Source organism: Haliaeetus albicilla, chromosome 6 (assembly GCF_947461875.1).
Source record: "Haliaeetus albicilla chromosome 6, bHalAlb1.1, whole genome shotgun sequence".
NCBI lineage: Eukaryota > Metazoa > Chordata > Aves > Accipitriformes > Accipitridae > Haliaeetus > Haliaeetus albicilla.
In genome coordinates, this window is record NC_091488.1 from 46,660,546 (window position 1) to 46,685,451 (window position 24,906).

At 44.9% G+C, this 24,906-nt stretch overlaps 1 protein-coding gene across 4 annotated transcripts; it reads right to left on the minus strand.

Moving 5' to 3' along the window:
- Nucleotides 1-7,072: 7,072 nt before the first annotated feature.
- Nucleotides 7,073-23,104, minus strand: ING4 (inhibitor of growth family member 4). Of its 4 annotated transcripts, XR_011325171.1 has the most exons (10): nucleotides 23,012-23,078; nucleotides 16,958-17,224; nucleotides 10,200-10,271; nucleotides 9,838-10,004; nucleotides 9,534-9,648; nucleotides 9,103-9,211; nucleotides 8,627-8,774; nucleotides 8,158-8,219; nucleotides 7,764-7,937; nucleotides 7,073-7,670 (listed from the first exon to the last, which is right to left on the minus strand). XR_011325171.1 is itself a non-coding variant. In XM_069785972.1 (9 exons), exons 2-9 carry the CDS (start codon nucleotides 16,995-16,997, stop codon nucleotides 7,898-7,900), a joined length of 753 nt encoding a protein of 250 aa, XP_069642073.1. In that variant the 5' UTR covers nucleotides 16,998-17,224; nucleotides 23,012-23,078; the 3' UTR covers nucleotides 7,073-7,897. The 4 variants fall into 4 exon arrangements, 3 of the variants coding, with proteins under 3 accessions (XP_069642073.1, XP_069642074.1, XP_069642075.1); XM_069785972.1 differs by having other exon boundaries at nucleotides 7,073-7,937; XM_069785973.1 differs by having other exon boundaries at nucleotides 7,073-7,937; nucleotides 16,958-17,057; nucleotides 23,012-23,026.
- Nucleotides 23,105-24,906: the final 1,802 nt, after the last annotated feature.

Genomic DNA, 24,906 nt, shown 5'->3' on the forward strand with positions numbered 1-24,906 from the left:
GCACTTACCATGCACTGTGACATACCCTGGATTTGGTTCAGGTTGTCAAAAATCCTTCAGGGAACTCTTACGGTCCGCAAGCGCGTTGAGAAGCCAGCTCGTCTGCAGCCTGCAGCCGGCAGGGTCGGGAGACTGAGGGCGCGGGAGACACTGCTGTGCTGTTCAGGCAGGTTTGTGCCAGGTGGCCATGGGGCACCTGTGTTGTGAGTTTCCACAAAAAAGAAGTCATCTTTGGGAAAGGGATGAGGACAGCAGGAGCAGTAGTTCGGACACGAGGCATCAGTGCGGCAAGCAGCGGGGGGAGTCTACTCCCTGCTGCTGCATCAAGCAATTACGGTGGTCAGTAACGCGCAGCACAGGGGTGATGTTAATTCCAGTATTCTGATTTCTGAGGGGTAACTTGGCACCTTTAAGGCTGTACCCCTGATGAAGCATTACAAGCTGTACAATTTTTGCCATGAAGCAGATTTGCAACCTTGTTTTCGGAGCCGCCAGAAAATGGCGTTTCCCGCAGAGGGTGTTCGCGGGCTGATGTACGCAGCTGTAACCCCCGGGCCTACAGCGTGCCTGGCGCCAGCAGTAGGGATGTGTAACAGCAGGATAACAACTTGCTGCTGTTACAAGGAAAGGAGCTGCGTTTTCCATGTTGCTATCCGATTGCCACGTCGATTCTGAGCTTCGGAAGAGCCTGTCTGGTTTGTGAGGGACCACCCTTTGGCAGGCAAGCTCCTCTTCTGAGTTAGTCTTGTTGTTGTCCTCAAAATCTCCGTTATTTCTCAGTATTTTCCACTCTCCGTGTTCCACGCTCACAAACACAACCAGCAAACCCGAAGACCGGCTGCCATCTGGTACTAATGGAAGAGTGGGCAGCCCAGCCAAGAAGCCATCAGAGCCATCGCACAGCAGCCAAGGAGAGGTCCTCTTCCAGTGCAGCTCTACGTCGTCCATGAAGCAGAAGCCACTTGGAGAGCCCAACGCCGAACACCTCCATCCTGGCAGCTATGGCCCTGTGGGAAGGGCTGTGGGTACCAGCTGCTCAGAGCAGAGCTGAGGTCTCCACCTCCACAGACAAAAGCATTAGCGAGCGTTCTGATTTAAACCAAAATGATATGAATTGCTGACTTTAATCACAGGTTAAATAATCTTCATTCTGCAGTTGTACTTTATTTTGGTAGGTTTACTGCCACTGGCTGAGAGCTATGCGAATATGCTGATAAATATAGACTTTACATTAAAATTGGCAGTCGTTTTAACTTGGTGGATATGTTAATCTATTCACATTTATACAAGCACTGTACAGTTATGCATTAATTCAGATACTTCATTTACATTTTATTTTGTTAGGAAGTAGTGAATGAAGCATTTTTTGCTTGTCATTTAGAAAATGGAATATTTAATTGATTGCAAAAACAGCATTTAAAGGTGGTTTCTTGAATTAATAATACAACCTAAAATGAAGTGGATTCATAAAAGCCATGCTTGAACGAACTGCTCTAGTCTTTTTAGGCAGGTTTGTTTAGTGCAAGAACAATCTGATTTAACCACAAAGTTATCCCTAGTGCAAGCAGGGGCTAGGACTACAGAGCTCCAGAGAGGTCTCTTCCAGCCTGAGTCTTTCTGTGGTAAGTAAATGGGTTCTTCCAATGACTGGGTCCTTCAGGCTTTCGGAACGAGGAAATCTCATGCTCTCACTTCTTTTTCTTGCTGCTTGTCAATGTGTAAAAAATACTTCCAGCCTTTTCTCCTCCCAGCCTGGCTTTCAGCTTTGAACGAGTTCTCCCTTCGATGGCAGCAACCCAAACCTCTGAAATTAAATTGTACATCTGCAAAAACAGACCGAAGTGGGCAATTTGCTGAACGCTTTTTTCACACCAGGCTTTAGGAACTTAGTGTTTGTCACAGGTTTGTCTGTCCTTAAGACTGGGGCAAAAATGCCTTTTTTAAACTAACAAACACATTTGTTTTATGCATTCAGAAGAATAAACATAAATTAGCATAAATTAATCAAGATGTTTGACTATTTTTATAAATGAAATGCATTTTATTTGATAGAAACAGCTATATTTCTTCTGATACTGTAACTGCTAGGCAACGGAGTTGGAGAAACTTCCTTCAGTTGTCTTTGGAAAGAAAGATAGGACATTTTGTTTCTTTCTATTAGTCTTTAACGCTTTTAATGCTGCAGTCGTCCTTGCCCACTGTCGCTGCTTTAGAGCAGTCAAGGATAGCACGCTCCCCAGATGTTGCCACTCAGCTTGTCAACATCTCCACAGTTTGTCCTCCTGGTTCACGTGGCAGGGAAAAAGTAGAGCCATGGTTGATTATACGAAGGACAACGACTCAGAAACTGTCAAACCAGCCAGGTCTGCGTCGTGCAGGGCCCTCAGTCGAAGCTCGCTCAGAAGTTTGGATAATCACACTGCTTTAAACGATCTGCCGACGAGCGCTTGGTACACGACCGGTGTGCCTTGCCCTGCTCCAGGAGACGTGAAGTATTAGAATTCCTGTTGCCAATTTGCAGAAGGCTGTTCACCGTAGCTGCGTCGTGGTCTGCTCTCAGTGACCTCAACGTCCTGCTGTGTGTCACTTAGCCAAGCGAACGACTAGATACCCTCCGTATCCCTCCTTGCTGGGACTTGGAAGAAGTGCCACCCGTTTCTCTGAAGATGTCAAAGGGGAGCAATCCTGCTGTCACCTCTAACTACCACTTCTCGACAATGTGTATCTGCGTATCTGCAATGAGAAACATCCTGGGAGGACCTGGTCTTATTTTCAGCCAGTATGAGCAAGTTATCTCTTGGAAATGTTTTTCTTCTCCGCTGCCAACTTGAGATCTCTGGATGGATTTGGCCAGCATTTGAATCGAGCCTTCAGATCTTCAGCAACATCACCCTTCACCTGGAGCCACGCAACCACTGCTTCTTATACTCGCTTGTCTCTGCTACAGAGCGTCTTGCTACCCAGCATATATCTGACCTGATTTAGGACAGAGAGCAGCCCTGCTTTGAAGGGCAAGCTGAACCAGATGACCTCCAGGCGTCCCTTCCAATCAGTGTTTCCGATTCTAAGATATAGATATTTAATACGCAGTAATTGTCTCCTAAGATTTGATCCCAAATAATCTAAGTGACTATCACCGAAACACACTCTACAATTGAGCCTCAAATAGTCTGCTTAAGCACAGAAGCCTTACATGAACTCTTTAACAGACAGTAAGAGACCATCTACCACACAGCTCTGAGGGTATAGTTAGGTAAATAATACCTTAAGAGCGCTTAATGAAAGGCTGACCGCTGCTGAGCTATGGGGCTGGTTTAATTGCTTGCTATGTTTGTAACAGATGAAGAAGGTTGTCCCACTGGTGGAAGGCGACGGTCGTTCCTGGGACGGTTTCTCCGCACATCACACAGCGGACACGGTGGTGGCAGAGCCCGGGCAACCGGCACTGAGCGCATCTGGTCGCTGGAAAAGGGAATCCTTTGCTGAGCAACCTCATCGATCACACTTGCCCAGCTAGCTAGGAGTGATGCCCGCAGTTGAGGCAATCACAGCTGGACAAGATAAACCGGTCATTTACATGCATGACCAATTATTATTAATAAATGGGCTGAAAGAGGCCGGCAGAAGTCTTCTCTCTTGTCGTGCTGTACGGCTCCAGCTTCCTGAAACTCAGACTTGACTTTACTCATCAACTAGGTTATTTCCAGTCACTCTAAAAGGGCAATTTCTCCAGCTCCATTTTAGAAAGTGTTTATGTTGCACTGACAGCTGTGCCGGGAAATCTGCAAGCTAGCCAGTTCTTTAAAGAAGTTCATGATTACTTTAACTTAGTGTATCCCCCCCTTTAAGCACTTTAATTCTAGGAGAAGTAAAATTTTCAGATCCCATTACCACTACAGTAATACAGGTAACTATTAACAGTGATCTTTAAAAAAAAAAAAAAAAGTAATTTTTGACTGACCTTTTTCTGCTGCTTCCAGTCAAACTGATTTTATTTTGTTGCCCTGGATTTCTTGCTTGGTTTAGAGAGAAGCAATTTACTTCTCTGCTGTTTCAGTATTTCACATCTGGACTGCTACGGCAGCCTTCCTGACATCATTAAGGACCAGCACAGAGCTGGCTTTTTTCCAGCCTTGTCCAGAGCCTGACAGAGAGCAGACCACAAGACGCCTTCGGGTGGCTTTCACAGGACGACAAACACCGTTTACTGAAGACTGCTGATCAAAAAAGCCTTCGCCCCAATAGATGCTATTTAAAATCCTCCTTACTGTTTGCCTAGGAAGTACATCATCCCCATATGACACCAGCACCAACACAGAATAAATATTTACAGAACACTTCCCCCTCCTCTCATTACAAACAATTCTGCTATCTGCAGTTGGTAATGGACATGTGCCATGCTCAATTATATCAAAAACAAAAGGCATTCTAAAAAAAGCTGCTTATGTTTCTAGCCTTGTCGCTTATAGGCTTTGTTCCCACTGGCTTCATTTTTGTACTTTGTGATTTCTAGCTTCTACTGTTTCTTTTATTTTCCCCCTTTGGTGATTAAATATTGCACAGTTACTGTCCTTATTCCCTCTCTTCCAAGGTTAGTTTTTAATGTCCTTTCATTTGCATTTATACTTGTAAGCCATTTAAAAATCCTCAGGTTTTATCCATATTTTTGTCTAAGTTCCCTCTTCCTTTTCAGATCCCATTATCACTACAGTGATACAGGTAACTATTAAGAGTGATCTTTTAAAAAAACCCCCCAAAACCCCTCCCCAAAACCCAAGTGTTTTTTAACTTTGACTTAAGTCAGTTTTACATACATTTTTAAAGACCCAGAATGCAGACAGTTTTTGCTGTCCAGTAAGCATGAAACACCAAGTCAGCTTACTAAACACATTTCTTATGGATAAACTCAGTTTAAAAAAAAACCCAAACAACTATCTGTTCACTATTCACTTACCTCAAACTGGGCTAGTCCTGCTTAAACCTGTTAGAACCACTTATACCAAGCCTTTCCTGTAACAGGGATTAAGGACCATTAATTTGCTATTTGTACACCGACGGAATGATGGCAAAAAGATCCAAGTCAGAGCATTCCCTCAGCTGCAGCGAATGTCCCCGGCGCACTCCACACTGCTGGCTGAAGACCCCTTCGTCGGACAGAAGCAGGACGCAATGGCAGAACGGCGGGTAAGCGGAGATGCCCACCTCGCGCTCCCCGCCGTTACCTCGCACTGCATCGGAACCCGCCGAGGTGTTCCTCGTGTGTTTTGCATAACCTCGTCAGACTGTTCTAATTCTTGGTGTGCCAAGAGGCACAACGGTAACCCTGCGGCCAAGCTTTAGTCTAAAACCAGGAGTATTCCGGTCTCCCTCCCCTTCTCAGCATCCTACGCTGACCGCAGAAGACCCGAGACTTGTGTTTCCCAAACCAGAGCTACCCTGAACAGAGTCACTGCTCCACAGTAAGCAGCACCTGAACAGTAACAGGCCATCTTCTTTCCTGGTTTGGTGTACAACACACCCCCGCCCGCTCACAGTTCTTTCACATTACACCACATGCATTTATAAGCTACTTATTATCCTTCATCAGCAGTAGCTTCATTACAGGGCCAGCACTTCAAACGCCTCTCTAGCCCACAGTTCCTAGAAAGCTTGCTGCCAGTGGTGGTCGGGACAATCCAGTGTCCTATCCCATCAAAACCAAACCACTTAAAGGAGCATTTGCATCCTTCGTCGCTTTGCCCAAAGCCCATTTTCAAGTTCAGACCACCTCCTCCGTTTGTCCTGTTAGCTGAGCACCCAGCTGCCATCTGGATAAACCCCAGCTGAAGAAATTTGTTCTCCTGCCACAGCCTTCTCACCCACTGGATGATGGCACAGCATCTCCCATTACGAAGACTGTACCACACACACACAACCGACACCTTCCAGGATTTACTTCCTCTCTGTGTAAGGAGGGAAGCCCCAGGAAAATGGTTTAAGACAATCTGGGGATTGAGATTCAGACCGTGGCAGTGGTACCACAAACCATGCAAACCACAGCCTGGGTAAGAACTTACCTCTATTTTTTTTCTGTGCAAAATGGGAAGCCGAGCACCCCTTCTCGAAGCAAAAGCAAAGGCTGACTCAATGCTAGCTCACTTGGAACAGAAGACTTAACACCAGCTTCTAAGCTGATGGCTTTGACAGGGTCAAAGCCTGTACAATTACAACGTGAGAGTAGCATTGCTCTTTACTACAGAGTCCTCTGAAGGGTTTTAATAATGAAGCCCTAGAAGAGCTTTGGCTTCAGGACTGCAAAAACAAAAATGCTCCATTGATCCTCATACAAGTCACTCGTGTGAGGAAAACATTCCAAGTTTCAGGTGAAAAGCTTAAACCCTCCTGAATAGCAGAGAACAAGCAGGAAGAAGAGACTCAAGCTCATTAATCTCCAGGCCATGCCAATGGAATTGATAAAGGGGAGCTTCAGTATGGATCATCTCCTCACAGTTACCTGCGGACACTACAAAGAGAGACACATCTTCAGTAACTGTTTTGGAGCCTAAGATTATCTTAGTAACAGCAGCTGGAGCTTCTGGCAACAAGGTGATCCAAGGTGAAAGTGACCCACTGGGAAGCAAGTTATCAGGATAGCTGGAAAACCTATCCACATTCTTGGATGCATGTGGTTTGTCCTGGCGGCCGATTTTCTCAGCTGAGCTGCCCAACAGCCACAGTGAGGGCTGGTCTTCTATAACTTCCACCTCTCCTCATTTAAGAGAAGACAACAGATGTAGTAAACGATCCAATGAAAATGTGAATAGATGTCCACTCTCTTGTGGGGGCACAACTGAAGGGGCAGATATTTTTCACAGCCACTAGAAAGCTTAGTAACCTTTTGCAAGTATGTTAGGTACACTTTCAAGTCTGACTTAGGCAGAACGTCACTTACTAACACTGCTCAAAACTGCTACAAGAAAAAGCTGTACTGCATTCACCATTTAGAATAAAAGCAGAGCCGAGAGAGAAAGAATAACTAAAGAGACCAATTGCCGCAGTTTACTTTGGCGGTGACAGCAAGGCAAACAGAGTATTTGTTTCAATGAACTTTATTTAATTCCGTATTATACAAGCGGGATCTGAATCCCCAAACTTCCCATCATCAACATAATGGAGAAGCACCACCGCACAAAAGGAAGGCAGAATTTTGGAGCTGGAAGACAGGCTAGATCAAGCCATTTCTCCCCATACGGTCAGAAATTCTTCCTCCTTCATACAATGTGCTTCCCAGACCAGCAGGTTTACCCCAGGAATAAGAGAGACAAAGCTAGCTCTAAACACTCCCTCCTCCTCCTCTCCCCAACAAAAGAGGCCACTCAATGACAGCAGTGGAATGGTTAAAGATAGGGAGTACATTAGGATTTCAGTCTCTCAACCAGCCCACTAGATTAAGAAGTGGCCTGGTTACTCCCTCTCTCCTGAACAAGATCCAGGAAAATCAAAGACCTAAAATGCTGAAGACTTACCTCCTTTCCTTCCCCCATCCCATAGCCTTGTTCTCTAAGCAGAGAGTAGGCAATGAACTCTGAGGAGGCTGAGGGAAAGCCAAGGAAAATCAGGGGCTACCTGAATCCCTGGGAATCTGGTGGCTACCCTGGTGCCCTCATTCATTCCCTTTGAGGTTCAGAGACCTGTTTGGAATAGTACACAGAGAGGGCCTCCCTTAGGGATTCGGAAGCAACCAGGGACACAGAACACACAGGAACCGCTGTGAGGGTACACACCATTCCAGGGATGGCCCAAACCACAAACAGGGCAAGACTCCCCCCAGCCAAGGCCCCAAGGGCTGGGGGAGCTGGGACGAGGCCCTGGCAGGGGGAAGAGAGCTCCTGCAGCAGTACTGAGGGCTCACGGGATTTTACTTCTTCTTCCTCTCCTGGGAACAGCGAGGGCAGAACCTGGTAGAAGGGGAAGCAAAAAGCCAGCATTTAGGGCATGACATGAACCTCGAACATACAGTCCCAACGGACCTTTTCCAAGGTCCCAGACAAAGCCTTAATTCAAATTTTCTTTTTTAAGAGGTCTTCTAAGTGCGTATATACAGTACTCTCCCTTCTGCCACCCAGGACCTCCCTTTTCCAAAGACCAATGGGCCCTCCAGGTTGCTTGTTCACTCACCATTTTCCTCTTGGTTTTGTTGTCAGACCCACGCAGGCAAAATGAAACCATTCAATGGAACACTGTTGGGATGGAGAGCAGTCAGTTGAAGAGCAGCTTTCTTTTGAAATCATTGCTTCTGCGCTACCGGAGTTTCCCAACATTTGATCACAAACTCCTAAATCCCTAGCAGCAATCAGGGAATGCAGACTCACACCCAGCCTACACATTGTTAGCAAGGAGAACTCCCCTCCTCCCTTGCTAACTGTAGGGTCAAGAAAACAACCTGTCATTTTAAGGAAACCCCTGAAGAACGATGCACTTAACAGGCCCTAGCAAGCCACCCCTCTGCCCTTCCAAACTATCGGAGGTAAGCCGCCTTCTTGTCACTGCTTGCTGTATCAGGCCCCACCCACGCAGGACAAGACTTTCCGTACAAAGGCTCCCTCCACTCCCTTCTCCCCCATTTCCATCAAGTGCAGGCTCTTACATCTGGGTTGTCGCAGCCAATCATCTCCCCATAGGAGACCTGGTGGCAGAGGCAGTAAGTAGGCTCATTGGGGTCCACGGGCATATCCAATACATCCGAAGGGTGCACGTTTCCAAAGGTGACCGAGGGCATCCCATACTCTGTGCTACTGCAGGACAGGAATAAAGTAGGTCAGCAAAATAACTGGCTTCAAGTCCCTTCGTGTCTCCCAAGACAATGCCCTTGTTTGCCAGAGACAGCCACTTCTCTTTTTTTTAAGCACATACACCCCACTGAAGTGACCTGCTTTCCCCTTCATGCCACACTCCCCTGAAAGAATTAAAAGGTTTCCTTCCCCTTGCTTCCCAAGAAGGGACAGGGGGAACACCATCTAGGCTGCGTGGGGATCAGATCCTTCGCAGTGAAGTCCGGCTAGGCCTCCCTTGGTCTGATTTGTAGTGCTGCTCCTCATTCCCACAAATCTCGTAAACACTTACGTGCGGACAAGCTTCAGCTTCTTTTGGGCAGTTTTTGGCGCTTCCTCATCAGAGTTCTTCCCTTTCGAACGAGCACGGGCAGCTTTCTTCTCTTTTTGGGCTCGGCCCTCTGGTAAGAAGAGAAAAAGGTGTTGCATCTGCCACCCCATCAAAACAGACACCTGATAGTAGCAACCTCTCCAGCACTAAAATACACTCCTACTTCGGAGTGTATATTGGCTTTGGGCTGTGCACCCCATCTTAATTTTATCTAGCGGCCTTGAATATGCTCACACAAGAAGAGCCCAGGTCACCATCTTTTTACCTGTCCTTCAGATTCCAGCGTAACAGTCTTTGATCTGTACCACTCCAGTGCCTGCCTTCATCCCCACCACTTCCATAGTCACTTGGCTGCCTCCTGTATCAATCTGCAGCCCAGTGGTGGTACTCACTCTTCTTGCCCTTGCTGGAAGAACTGTCATAGTCACTCGACTCTATCTGCTTCTCCTTCAGGTCTGCTTCAAAGCGAGCGAGGTCTGTGTCCAGCCGACGGATGTGCTTATCAACCTGCAAAGATGACAGTGACCAGGAGTTACCACAGAACAGAGCCCAAGAGGGCAAAGAGGAGAGGGCACGGGGCTTGCGTGCTGAGAAGCAAGAGTGGATAGGGCCTAAAAAGAGGGATCGGGGCCTTCCAAAACTGGGGGCTTTAGTACAGCCTTTCATGCGATAAGCACTAGACACTTCCCTTCATACCATCTCGTAGGTCTGCATAGCCAGCTGAACCTTGTCGTCGCCAAACTCCTTGCATTTCCCATAGGCCTCCTGGATTTGCTTGAGAAGCCCCAGTTTCTCCTCCGAAGACAAAGTCCGCGCATTGCTGATATACTCCGTGGCCAACTTATCGATCTCTGACTTGAGGTCTGAAACAAGTTTACCATTAAATACATAAACACACACACATATACACACACACTACAGTGCCCTCCATTAAGAGAGACTGAAGGATCAGAGCTTCCTCCCCTGCCCCGAGATCCCCGTGATAAAGGCAAAGGAAAGAAAAGCTGGTCAAGCTGCATCCTTCCTGTCTCGTCAACAAAACCATCTCTAATCCTCACCTTCCGTCCTCTGATCCAGATCTCGCATGAGCTGGAAGTTTCTCTGCAATTCAAATGGCAAGTTCTCAATACCTGCAGGGAAAGGAGGATACATGGAGAAGTCAGGCTCCTGTCCACAATCCCAAGGCAGGAACAAAGCTAACCGGTAACACCACTCCAGCGATTCCCAACGCCCTTTCCTGGTGCACATCAACGTGCTTCCATTTCTTGTCAACTCCAAAGGAGACAGACTATAAAAACGTGATATATTTAATCCAGAAGCATAGTTCTATAATACATACTAGTTAACAGAAAACTGCTGCCATGCAGAAAGGCCTACATTAAGAAAGCAGAAAACCAAAATTTGTAATAAAGTCAGTCATTATAATACGACATATCCATCCAAGAACTCCATTCAGTAATGAAAAAATAGTACAACAGCTGGTAAATAATGCCATTTAGTTATTTCTACACAAGGATGTAAAAATTAAATTTGATCAAATGCTAATTCACTGAAAAGTTAGTCTGTTTTAGTGCATCCATTTTACATATAAAGGACAGGAGACACTTTGTGCAGAGCCAAAGAGCAAGTCTGAGACAGGACGGCGAGCAGTCAACAGCAGTCTTAACCCCCGTCACGTGTTCCTTGTTCTGCCTTCTGCACCATAATCTCAGTGGGGTCTGGCCAACACCTGGAAGGATGCTATACATCATGAATAATAAACGTTTGTGGGGCTCTGAATGAGCAATGTGAAGTTGATAGTCAATTAATTTTCAATGCACTATGCTAGTCACCCCCTAGGCATCACCAGATGCTCAACTGACAAAGCTGATAAAAACAATTCTCATTTTTCCATGCCTGTCTAATCAAACTGAGATCTAGTGTCACTGCATTAACCTGAAGTCCACCTTTATACCTTATAAAAAAATATATCTCTCTTGCAGGTTTAAAAAAAAGGGTGGGGAGAAAAGCTCTTCAGAAACATACCATAAGTATGTCTGCTTCCTGAACCCACTCTCCAACACACAGGGTGTGTAAATGAAGGTGTGCCTACTCAAAATCAAAACTAACACATCGGTCCTGGCAGCAGCCTCTCTTTTCAGAGCCACATGTTTCTACAGCAGAGACATTTCCCTGAAAAGCAACCAGCCGGCAGGGAAGGCCTGTGTGCAAGAGGCAGCTTTTAACAAGTACTACACATGGGCCATGAAATTAATTCCTACAAGAAGTAAAAACAACTGTGGGCCTTACTGTGCTCCGATGCTGTTCCTTTAACTTATTTTTTTGCACAAACAGAATATAGGAAGTTACATACAGAATCCTTATAAGTAACCAAGCTATTGCTTCAATAGATTTCTGTTGCTGTTTCTAATTTAAATATCTGAGAAATGCTCAGATGGTAGGTGTCCTTGAGTACCTAGATACATAATCACACAGCACACACACATCACCCCCCTGCATTCAAGGACAGTTAACAGTGCAAAATCAAATTCTCAAAAAATTAGTAAGCGGCAAAATTAAGGCTGTCTGCACATTCCTGAATTTGATACTTCCATGTTTGTCCAGCATGAGGGACTTCACACAAGGTTCAAGCAGCCGACTACCAGATTACATCCCTACAGTTCAAAAAGCATGTCAGAAGACAACCGGGACACATTGCTGAAAATTATCGTTGCTTACAAAGGGAACTTAAGGCAGGGATGAAATCCAGCTTGGGAATCTCAGGACCATGCCTTTTTCCTTCCTGCAATCCCCAGCCTTGTCAAATCCAAACCTTTCAATTTATACAGCAAATGAAACACAGGTCATACTGCAGCACGCTACTTTTCATTCCTCTCCAAAGCATTGCCTGCAGAAGATAAGACAGGTATCCTCCAGAGGAAAACAGTATCTGTTCTTGCACTGCACACAATATGTCAAATTTACACTGAGTTTACTAATCCTGGAAGATCTCGACTTCTAAATTCTTGACTTTGTAGTTTTAAAAAAAGATTAACGTAATTTCTTTTTATCTTCTAAAAAGGAAAGTCGGTAAAAGCACAAAATCCACTGGGTACAGTCAGTTTTGCCTCAGCAGGGCTAGAAACCTTTAGATAGAGCGAGTACCTGAGCTAGCACAAAAAACAGTAGGATGCTATTCTCCAGGCAGAACAACCCCACACGAGGTTACGGCCACATTTCATAGCGATGTTCTCGCAGCAGGAGAAACTCGGGTGGGAGTTTGCTTCTGCTACAGAACCTGAAAGGGACTGTGCTCTAGTTTTTACAGCCGTTACTGTAAAAATCTGCCACTACCGCTAATGCCAGCACGTGCCCTGGTCTGGAAAGCCTCTCTCTTCCCTTTGCCTCTACGTGCCTGGTCTCACCTTTTCAGCCCGTGCCATCTATCCTTCGGAAAGTCTCTCTTCCCAGTGCCTCCTCCCCTCAATGCCAGCCCCTCAGCCAGGTCAGCAGCTCCCCTGCCTCGTTACCTGCCTCCGCATGTGCGGAGCTCCCTGCTCCCGGCAGCGCAGGGAGAAGCATTATCCAGCTCTGGCGCTGGCCTAGCAGATGCTCAGCACAGACACAATCGGCAAATTGTTTACCAGTCAAGCACGTATAAGCAATGATCTTCCAGAGGCTCATTAGCTGGGCAGGTTTCCACCGGGACTGACGAGACAAGCCCCTGTCATTTGAATTCCTTCCCTGCTAAAACCAGCAAAATAATTTCTTAAAACCCCAGCAAAACGTTTCACTCTGCAAATCTATTATCGGACCAACATTCTCCAATTGCTTCACTAATAAATTGGAAGAAAACGAAACAAGTGACAGTACAATGACTTTATAATCAGAACTGTTATAAAGATGCTTTATCTATTCAACTGAAAGTGGAAAGAAGCTGAGTACACCATTACAAATTATGACCCAGAGAGAGTTTGGCAAGAATACATAACAGATAAAGCTGCAGCTAAGCAAATTTTAACTGAGCAACCAACTATTTGTATGGTATGTAGTTTAATCTAATTACGGAGAAGTTTTCTACTATCTGCAGCTTAACTCAAAAACTCTGGTGTACCCTTAAACAAAAGTGATGCTTTGGATCACAGAATTTATCGCAGTAGTCAGAACGCTTGCTGAAATTGCTTGGCCTGTGCTATGCTGGCTATCAGACATCATCACCCTAAGAGTCCCATTAAAAAAAAAGAAATAAAAAAAAATAATCTAAGATTTAAGTTTCCATTTCCTCATTCCTACTAACACAACACACTTTCCCTCAGTCTTTCTAAAAATGTTCATGTTATTTATGTAACTTCGTTTCCTCCTGAATTTCTCTTTTTTCCTTTATACTTCACTTGCTCTTCTTACTGTAAGATGCACCTAAACTTTCACAACTAAATGCTATCTGTTGTAAAATACCCAAATAATTCTCAGATTCTGAAATGGACCATAGTAAAGAAAAAACACCCTAGAGGCATCCTCGAACACTAGAGAAGAGGGAGTGAATGGCAGTCACTCTGTCCCAGACAGGCAATAGTCTGACCGAAAAACAAAGAAAAAGCAAGGGCCTCTTTTGACACAAATGGCATAGCAGAAAGAGAGGAAGAGGAGGATGGTGAAGATGTACAGTGAAGAAAGTGGTAGCAAGGTCAGCAGCTTGGCCCAAAGTGTGGGCTGGCATTAATACAACTGTGTCCATCTGCACAGATCCACTCAGAGCCATGTGCAGCCCCACCGTGCCCCATTCGTTCCTGTCACAGTACCATCACCCGAAAATCATCGGCACAGGTCTCTCATTAAGTTTTTCCCACCCCTTCCTTTTCTTACCTTGTTTTCATTTCTTATCACAAGTTAAAAGTCTACCTACCTTCGTCTTTCCTTTTCTCAATTCTTATCCCTTCTTCTTTCATCTCTTTTATTCTCCTCTTCCCTTTTAATTCCTTCCCACAACCATGCCATCTTATCCCTTAAGAACCACGCACTCTCACTCTCCAAAAGTCAGAATCCATCACCACCCTTCTTCCCCTCCAATTATTATTTTATTTCTTTCTTTTTAGAAACACATGTGGGGTGCCAAATGTAGGCAACTGACATCTAAACTTCAGCTACTGTAACAATGTCCAAATTCCTAGAAAGAGATCCATTGCACCAAGTACCATACAAACACACGCTGCCTTTCCTGAGAAAACTGTTCACCTACCATGTTCAGGTGCATGTTTAAATTTATTAAAAAAAAAAGTGAAAATACATTTTGAAACTTAACCATGGTTGCTTTATTGAATGGTACAGATTTCAGCAAACACTTTAAACATCACATTGCTGAAGGTAATTAAAAAAAAAAATCCTCCTTGTGCCAGGGACTGCCACGATCAGAGGGTAAGTTCCTTGCTCCCTGAGATAGGAAATTGGCTGGGATCTTACAGAGGAAGTGCATAGGACTTTTTGGTACTCTGTGATTCTCATAATTCTGTAGCATTTGAAGTATACTGCAGGACAACTGACATACAGCAGTCTTCAGGAGCTTCCTTATTAGGGGGAAGGATGTCTTTTATAACCCTCCATCCCTCCTTTTAGAGGGTATAACCCTTTTAAACTGCTGCTTCTACTCAGTCCTTTCTTCTCAGATAATTATTTATCTTCCTACACAGTTTATTGAAATTGGTGCATGAGCATAATATATACCTTTCTCTCTATTCCTATATGGCTCAGCCCTACTGCATTATATGCATCCTAACCTGTAACATTATCCTCACAACAGCTCTGTAAGGGATAATACTACCTACATTTTTACAAATGGGGTACTCGGGTGCGTGGTAGGCTGATTTAGCCGCAGGCAGGCATCCAGAAATTCTGTGCCCACGTCATATACCCCAAGCCCTGGACCAGCGCACTGCACACTAGTCCACCCAGGCACATCTACTTCAGGTACTGTCCAAAGAAACAGACATCAGTCAGCAATGAAAGTCAATGTAACAGCCACAGAAACCTAATACTCCCCCAAAGAGTGGACCCTTTTCTTGGGGAGGGAGGGCTCTTTTTGTCTTCTTATTACATTAGTTCAGTGCTACAGCATCCACAGCCAAGATAGTAGGCAATGTTGCTAAGTCTCAGAAAAGGGATCTTTATTGCTGCATTAAAGATCAACCCTGATTTCAGAAGCTTGGAGGACTTGTGTCCTGGTTTCAGCTGGGATAGAGTTAATTTTCTTCTTAGTAGCTGGTACAGTGTGTTTTGGATTTAGTATGAGATGAATGTTGATAACACACTGATGTTTTCAGTTGTTGCTAAGTACTGTTTATACCAAGTCAAGGATTTTTCAGCTTCTCATGCCCAGCCAGCAAGAAGGCTGGAGGGGCACAAGAAGTTGGGAGGGGACACAGCCGGGACAGCTGACCCAAACTGGCCAGAGGAATATTCCATACCACGTGATGTCATGCCCAGTATATAAACTGGGGGGAGCTGGCTGGGGGGGGGGGCACATCGCTGCTCAGGGACTAACTGGGCATCGGTTGGTGAGTGGTGAGCAATTGCATCACGCATCACTTGTTTTGTATATTCCAATTCTTTTATTCTTGTCATATTATTATTATCATCATTATCATTATTTTCTTCCTTTCTGTCCTATTAAACTGTCTTTATTTTTTGATTTTCTCCCCCATCCCACTGGGTGGGTGGGGAGTGAGCGAGCAGCTGCGTGGCGCTTAGTTGCTGGCTGGGGTTAAACCATGACAGCTTGGAAGACAGACATATCAAATGATACTCGCACCACTCCAGGCATTTTGAGCCAGTCACAGGTCTTCAAAGGCAGGGACCACCACCAAAGAGATCACAGGGCTGTTTGCCAAAAAGGTCACATCAGATTTGCTGTTGGGCAAGTGAAGAAATGTGGAGAAAATGCAGTATGCTTTGTCTTGTAAAGCCATCTTGTATCAACTCTGATAAAAATACTGGTCAACAACAGAATCAATTCTAAATGAACTGGTCATTAATAATAATAAATGTATTAGCTTAGTGTGGGCTGTGCCAGCAGCTATCACACAGGAACAAATGATGCCTATGAATCACCAAATTCTCTCCCCTGCATGAGATCTGTTGTAATTTTCCACAGATCACGTGTGCTGCATCACAGATGCAACTAATCCAAAGTCCCAGTGAGGTGAAAGGCATCTTTCGCTACACTAAAATGGCACTGAATATAGAAATAATTTTTTAAGAGATTTGCGTATCTGAAGTATGACGTGAGAAACTTTAGAGGCAAGAACGGGAGGGTATGGCTGCATGCTACATTGGGGACAGGATAAGAGTAATCATGGTAGGTAAAGTGAGAGATAAAAGAACTGCTGAGGAATGTGGAATGCAGCCAGGACTGAGAAGGAATCATGGGCTAGCCTACAGCAAGTTCTGACATCACACCCATGCCCTCTCAGAGTATTAAGATGTCAATACACATCATACCCTCATTTGATGAAGCTATACAGAGGAAAATCCAGACAGATGTAGCTATTCTGAAAGAACAATCCTATTTTACTGGGTTAGCTAATGTTATCAAGGAATGAAAGGACATTCCCATGTCAGTTGTAGGAGAAAGATGACTTTCAAGAGGGCATATGCTGCTTCTGTTGCTCTTTGCTTATGCTGGCATAAGTTTTCTAGTATTGACAAACCCTCAACTGGTGCAGCTCTATGCGCCTACTGACATATGCAAATAGAAGGAGAAAAGGAAACTTCATGCCTCCCTAATCAGTATAAAAAAGGGGAAAAACCCAAAAGAAAACAACTACACAGTACCATGTTAACTTACCAGCTGAAGTCTCCTCATCTAAGTCTGCTGTCTCCATCATCCTCTTCACTGAGGCAGATATGTCCTAGTGTCTGCTCCTGGAACGGGTCCTGACTGGTGGCTTCCAAGACAATGGAATTAATATCAAGCAGCCATCTGAGTAGACAGGCCAGTGACATCCTTCTACCTCTCAAGATCACCAAGGTTACTAGCTCTCTGCTGATGAGTCTCCCAAGCGTTTAGGTCTAATTTAGACCAAATGTTGGCAGAATCTAGTTCCTCAGAGGTCTGGGGTGGGGGAAGATGGAAACACTTTTTATTGTTTTGTTACCATTCCTTGCCAACATTTTATGCTGACATTTATTCAGTAACAGACCAGTGTAACCACATGGAAATCCGAACTTCCTTCTAGTATGGCACACACTTCCCAAATGGAACAACGTGTGCTCCCCGTTCGGCAAGACAAATAAAGCAACAGCTTCATCAGTCGAGGCAGGAACATACACGGTGGACAGTGACAGCAAGCACCAGCAGGGAAGGTGCTGTCTGATTGCTTTGGAAAGCACACCCGCAAACATGACCCTTCCATTCACCTCAGCCAGCTGAGCAATGGGGCAGACATGTCCTCACCAGTAAAGCATAGGTAGGTGAGCAGAGAGGCCATTTCATAATAAATTCAGGCACCAGACAGTTGAGAAGAGGCACATGCCTTGGTTCTGTTGCCATAAAAGATAAATTTGCATGTTGTCACTAAGTATACTTACTTTATTCTGATACCCACTAGGTGGGTAAACAGGGAAGCACTGACGGTAGAAAATACATGTGGTTGCCCAGCAGTTCCCTCTACTATAAAGACAATCCCTACACTCATGGCATATTCACATATAAACAGAGACTTGTAGAAAACTATTTGGGACTGTTTTCTGAATATGTGTACTTCAATGATGCCTATTGCAAAGAAGCTCTGCAATCCTCTTGAAAATTCCAAACATGAAGAAGACTCAGTGTTTGCATCTCATCTGCTGGAAAATCTGTATTAGTCACCCTTCCTTTCTCCCCCTCAAAGCCTCCACTACAGTATTTCTAACCCAGTACAAGTGCAAATACTGAGCCAAGCACAGTAACTCAAGTTTGAGCAAGCACAAACTCCTCTAATGAGTCTTCATGCACATTCAATGTTCTCATCGCAAAACACTATGTTTTCTTCCTTCTTATTCTTCCCCCATTCCTTACTACATCTCTAACTCCTTTGCACCTGTAGTTTTTCCCCTACTAAAGCTGCATGGCTTTCTTGGCATGAGGGAAAGCACTTCAGCATCTTGCTCTCTCCCCTCAGAAGCAGGCATAAAATGGCTGAGAGACCAGGAGGAGGACAATATTTGAAGATATGGAAATCTTTTCATGCTTAACTTCAGCCACTGGACAGAACTGAGGAAAGAGCCATGCTCAAAGTAGAACACTTGGGAAGAAGAGAACTGGAACAAGAAATATTCCTCTTCTTCCCCTTCCCCGAATCCTTTGGCTCAGTAGTCATCGAAGGGGCAGCTTCAGTTGGATGAAAGAAGGAAGGTGATCAGTAGACAAGATATGGAGTTCCTCTGTCAGGACGTTCAGCACAGAAGGAATGTGCGTATTTTTCTGCTGCAAAAACATCTGCTAGGAGCATAACACATTTCAGACAGATATGCTTTCCAGTTAACAGCTTAGAGCAAAGGCAAGGGCATGTCTAATCTTAGGTCTAAACCCAGTTTCAAATTACAGCAAGGACTTGAAAGCTACTGAAATACCAGACCTAAGAAGCTGCCCATCACCTCTTACTAGAGAACTGCTGTTAACTTGGCTACTCCACAAAAATCTCCTGGAAAAGAACTTTAGATGTCCGAAGCAGAGGACTCAAAATTCATGAAGCAAAACAACTGAAGCTATATGCATAGCTTTGTCAGACTGATCGTGCATTTTAACACATAGTTTTTAATTACCTAACCGCATGAGATTTTGATACAACGCGTTTCTCATTCCCAGTGACTGAGCAGTGATTCAAAGTTTTATTTTCTTCTCTTTGCTCAATACAGAGTCACACATAATGACCCAAAACCCGATCTGAAAAATTGACTTGGTAATCAGCTTTTCAGGGTGTTCATTACTGTGACATTAGAATGCTTTTTCACAATGCTGCTGTGGAGTAGCCCACTTCCCTTACCAATAAAATGAAGGTCAAGAGATTTACTGAGGCAAAGAGATTAAAGCCAAGAAGACCAGCTAATTACAAACACATCTCTTGAAATGTCTAAAAATGCTACATAGCCTGACTTTTCAGAATTATCTGTTCAAAGCAGACTTCCTTTGCAGCTATGAGCATTCTGCACATCTGCTCCTCTGACTACAAATTTTTACTCATTATTTGAGGAAAGTGCAATCCGTGCAAGGAGAACCTGTAAAAAGTGTGACCCCCAAAATAAACAGAAACATCAAATTCACTTTGTCAGAGTGGTATTCAACTGCCTCAAACATGAGGCCACCTTTTTTCTTCCTACAATCTTCACTTAATTCATTATATACCTTCCTTTCTTCAAAGACATGAAGAGGTCCTACAAACAACTGCCCTCTTTCATCACACACTCCTCATTCATTCCCTGAGCAGATCCAGCCAGTAAACCATATGAAAGAGAATCTCTGTGGGAGGAAGAAAAAAATTTCAACTGAAAACCGTGTCTGCATTAGCACTATAATATGAAAAGAATTCCATTCCAAGAAGTAAATGTAAATATTAGACATTTTTAAAAGAGCTGACCAAAGGTTCTGGACTATTTATTTGTATAAATTTTCAGGAAGTTTTGGAACATTAGTGAACTACTTCAAAAATGAACTGGATGTTTTTAAAATACTGAAATAATGTTAAAAAAAAAAGCAGGGGGGAGGAAGGAGCGAGGGGAAAACTGAATGCTGGCAGACAGGCATGAAAAGAAATGGAATAGCTGATCTGAGATAACCTCAAAGAATTAAATGAGGGTGAAAATATAGATTAAATGTTAAACTTGCCAGACCGGACATTTTTTGGTAAGAGTATACACTTCATTAGTGAAAATAATTTTTTGAAGTGATTAAACTACAACTTGCACCAAATACTCGGTGTAGTATCAGAAAGTATCTTGTGTAACAAGCTAGAATAAGGAAAAAGCAAACACGAGATATATTAAAAGTACTTTAACGGCTACATAAGGCTTTAGAATGCAATATAGAGAACTATTAGCAGTGGCTGCGCTACTCATGCAAATCGAACAGAAGCCGTTCTCGATCCAACAAAAGAAAAGTTAGTCACTTCGAAGTGAGATGCAGACTGGAAGAATGAGAGCAGAAGGAACAGACCACTGGGACAGCAAGAAACAACCTGATGGCAAACTGATACTCTCCACCAGGTCTTACAGAGTGTAATACATTTAGGAATGAGCAATATAAGTGATGGATAAAGGATGCTGGACCATATTTCTAAGAAACAGAAAGACTGTATCATATCAGTATCATGGTAGAGAGTTACCTGAATATGAGCTCCCAACTGAAATGCAATGGCAAACAGGGATAAGGGCACACCCAACAGAAGAACGGTAACCTGACTTCTTTAGTTAGTACCACGAAGAAGACTGGTTACTAAAGGACTGTATGCATTTTCAGAGAGTCAGAAGTTCAAGTAGGATGTCAAAAGATTAGAGCAGGCTTAGAGAAGAACAATATGGGTAATGAGAAAACTGAAAAATATGTTATCACAGGCCTTTTTTTTTTTTTTTTTTTTGCTAAGTTACCAGAAAGAAGGTTAAGATTTAATCAAACAGAGGGAAGAAACTTTTAATAAGGGAACACTTCAACATGGCAGGTAAGAGGTATTATAGGTGCAATGACTAAATATTGGAACTGTGAAAATTAACCACAGACAAAAGTCACAAAACCAAGACAGGAAAGCTTATCAGCAAACTAACTTACTGAAGACTGAGATGGATGCTCTTTGACTGTAAGTATTACAATTCATATGATGTGCTTTTCTGAAAGAAACTCTAGATTAAGCACAGCAACTGTCTTACAATTAGCTAACAAAGGGAAGTAATGTTGCATATACTATACAGGACACCAGACAAAATTGAAGAAGGCTGTAAGAGCTCTCAGAGTATGCAAAAAAGGCTAAACCATTGCAGCCAAGATTGCTTTGTTCTTCCTAACAACTTTGTAGCCAAATTTAAGTACTTTTAGATTGTGCACATTACTGTTTTTTAAGCAAGATACCTTAAAAATGACAGTCTACACCACCATATTAATATCTACCTTCAACAGGATGAGAATGTCTAATTGGACCACACACCTCAGCTGAGAGAGAAAATAAAGAGTTTGTCATTTTCTCTGCACACTTGTACTAGAGGGGAACAGAGGAGTTTCATTGATTTTAGCTGACAGTAACGACAAATCCAGAAGTGTTTGACTTTGGTGGGAGCACTCTCTAGCCACCAAGCTCTTCTACAGCTTCCTTTCTCTCCAACTTAGTATCTACCATACCTTTGCACACTCAGTACTGCATCTCTCATCTTTGCCTACCATCTGCAAATCCCAGTCTTTCACTCCTTCATCGTCACACTGCAGCTCTTACTCAAAATACACTTGTGCTCTCCCAGTAGGAAAACCCTGCATCCTTCCCCATGCACTTACTCCTTGTCCATCTGCTTCTTTCTCCTCTTGTCTAGCCCCCGTCCTCCCAACTCTTGGCCATCTTTGCTGAGGAGCCTCAGTCAACTGCAGTCTCCCACAACGGAATGAGAAGAGCAGAACATACATCTTTGCTCAGCAATCGTTGCTCCTCTCTAACAACCTGCCTCCTCATCCAACTCTTCTTCCTGGCTTCTGCATCGTCCTTCCTCACAGCTCCTAGATCCTTGCCAGTTCACTTCCAGCTTCTTTCCAGCTTTTGCTGAAATTTATTACTGTTCTTGAACTTTGTTAACTTAATTCACAAGAGGTTTCCTTTCCTACTGACAAAAGGAGCACGGCAGACACGAGGAATGAGACCCCTTGCCTCCATATCAACACCTTATCAGCTCTGTGCTGGAGGAAACCTAGTGCAGAAAAACTGAAGAACCAAGCTCCAATGTTTCCAAGCATATGCAAACAGAGACCAAGAGATTTAACTCGGCCAGGTATAGTGAAGTAAAAGACATGTTACCAGAACTACCACGCTTTAAACACACCACCCCATCAACATGCTCCCCTGCGTCTAGTGCTGACACCAGATCAGAAGGAACACAGGAAGAGAGCATTCACAAAAGAACAGGTTACTACATCTTTACTCATTAGTACATTCTTTCAAAAACAACCCCTCGTGATTAGTCTACTTGGCTGTTTTAAGCACGCAGGGGTAAAACACGCATTGAAAGTCTTATCCCCGAAGGGCAGAGTTTGACCAAGTTATAAGCACCTTAAGGCAGGCCGATATCATAGGAGGGCTCCGATAACGTTACCAGCTCTGTTAGTATTTACAGAGCTCTTCTTCGACCAGCAAAACAGGACGGCAATTGTAAAACGACAGCAAAGGAAGCTATCAAAACCGCCTCCCTACAGATACAAAAAGTCATCTTCGGCTTTATTTCACTAGCCCCGCCGTTCATCCCGGGAAAGCCACCGACAGCCAAGCTGCCGCTCCCCAAAGGCGGCTGGACCAGCACCGGCCTCCTTCTCCCGGGGACAACCGGCCGGGAGCCGGGCTCCCGGCAGGAGATCCCACGGCGGAGGGTCAGCCCGTTACCGGTGCTCCGCCGCAGACCGCCGCCGTTTCTAAACGGCCCCGAGACGCCTTCTACGCGGCGGACGGGGCCTCCCAGCACGGCCCCAGGACCGGGCGGCGACGGGACCCCTCACGGCTGGGCCGGGGGACAAGCGGGCAAGGCTGCCGCCCGAGAGGCTGGGAACAGGCCGCGGGTTCCCCAGGGACCGGTAGGCCCCGGGGCAGAACTCGGTCCCCGCGGGGACCCGCCCCGAGCCGCCGTCGGTCGGTCGGTCCGTCCGTGACCGCGCCGGCCCCCCGTCCCCGTCGGCTCTTACTATCCAGGTAGTGCTCCAGGTACATCCCCGCCGCCATCTTGGGCCCCGCACACACGGGCGCTTCCGGCGGGAGCCGGAAGTGGCCCTGCCAGGCTGCGGAAGCCGCTTCCGCCCGCCTTCCCGCTTCCTGCCGCCATTTTGGGCTCTGAGGGGGCGGTCCGCGTCCTCGGAGAAGGACGGCGGCGGGCAGGGCGGTTTCTTCTCCTGCCCGCCCGCCGCCTCAGGTCCCTCAGCGGCACCGGCCCCCGGGCTGACGGAGGGAGGGTGCCCTGCGGGATAGACGCGGCCCGTTTCGCTGCTGGTTGCGGGGACGAGGCGGCTGGAGGAGGGCCTCGGCCGCAGGGCACGGGGGGAGCAGGCCCCGGGGCTGCTTGGGTCCGAGTCCCTGAGCTGCGGGAGAGCTAAATACCTGCTGCCTTCATCTCCGCGCCAAAAGAAACGGGCTTCGTCTCTGCTGGCTTCACAGAATTTTCAGAAGCCTGGCTGGGCGCTCCTGCCAGATAGTTTGAGTGAAGAAGTGCTCTTTAGTTTGTTATGGCACCATATCTTTCCCTTCACCCTATAATTTGCCAGCAACGAGTAGCTGCTGCTGTGCTACACGCTGCCTTTACTGTAAAACGGTTGTGGCACAAACTTAACATAGTTAACAAAGCAATGAAGTTAAACATGGGACTGTGCTCTCTTTTCTCCATCTTGCCAGACTCTCTTTTGTGACCGTATACCACAAGTCACCTCGAGGTTAAGAGATCCTCTTCCTACAAAGTTCAGGAGCCCTTCCCCAGACTGTCCTTTGCTAGCAATTGCACCTGACGTGGTATGGTATTGTGCTAGGTCAAGAGAGTGAGGTCACCTGTGTGATTACAAAGGAACTGAGACAAAATTACCTTATTTTTGTTGATCCTTATGGTCTATAATAATATTCAGGATCATTGATTCAAGAGGTCAGCATTAATTTAGCATCCTATACTGTTGAGGAGACACTGGGTTGGTTTGGCAAATGTTACACTTCATCCACCTTTCCCCTGCCCACTCACCTACCTTGTTCTGTTTTTTCCTGATAGACTGTATAGTAACAGTCATTGCTCAGGACTGCGTGCTGGTAGATTCTGGGCACGAGGAAAAGTGATCAGAGTTGTTTCTCCTCTTCCTCCCAAAGATCTTCCAAGACACCATGCCTTTATTCATATAGCTACACTCGGATTAAGTCTTCCAGCAGCCTGCAGTGTTTTCCAGTCCTATTCCTATAGTAATTTAAGTTATTTATGACATATTTTTAATTATTCAAAACACATTTCTTATTCTTTTCAGTTCCTATGTGAAGCAGCTGGCTTCAGTTAGCTGAACATTATTGTTAAGCCTCAGTTTGTTTTTAAAGTACTTCAAAATTCTTGTATAAATCACCTTATACTCTTAATTAAGGGGAAGGATGTGGCTGTTACAAAAAAAAATTTAAAAAAAAAAAAAATCTGCTCCCTGTACCCTGTCACAGTATTAATCCAGAATCCCCCAAATGCATCCTGCTTGGAGCTACCAGGCTGAATGGAGCTGATGTTAAGAAACAGGCATCCTTAGAGATCGCCAATTTGGTTAACAGACCACCTGGGAATCCTACCTTATCCTCCAAGCCCAGGGTAGGGAGATGTCAAACTACTAGACCACTGAGATGGAAACACAAGCTCCCTCTGGACTTGTTGCCACTGCTGATACAAAAGACAGTCAAAAGAGGAGACACTTGCCCAAAATCTAAATGGTAAACCTTATTAAAGTGTACAATTGTATCTTCATTAACTGCCACTGTGAAGTTGGAAAACAAAGGGGAGAGGCAGTTTTGTGTACCTGTGTTGACTCACGGCAGTAGCAACTCTTCCAATCCAGCAAAAACCACTCCTGAGCTT

What these genes read in the sequence shown, in the direction of transcription:
- ING4 (XM_069785972.1), bottom strand. Translation starts at nt 16,997, where the DNA reads ATGATGGAGACAGCAGACTTAGATGAGGAGACTTCAGCTG. An exon ending in CTATGCAGACCTACGAGATG is followed by an intron (nt 9,649 to 9,837) that starts GTATGAAGGGAA and finishes TCATCTTTGCAG; the next exon opens with GTTGATAAGCACATCCGTCG. An exon ending in ACAAAACCAAGAGGAAAATG is followed by an intron (nt 7,938 to 8,157) that starts GTGAGTGAACAA and finishes CCCTTCTACCAG; the next exon opens with GTTCTGCCCTCGCTGTTCCC.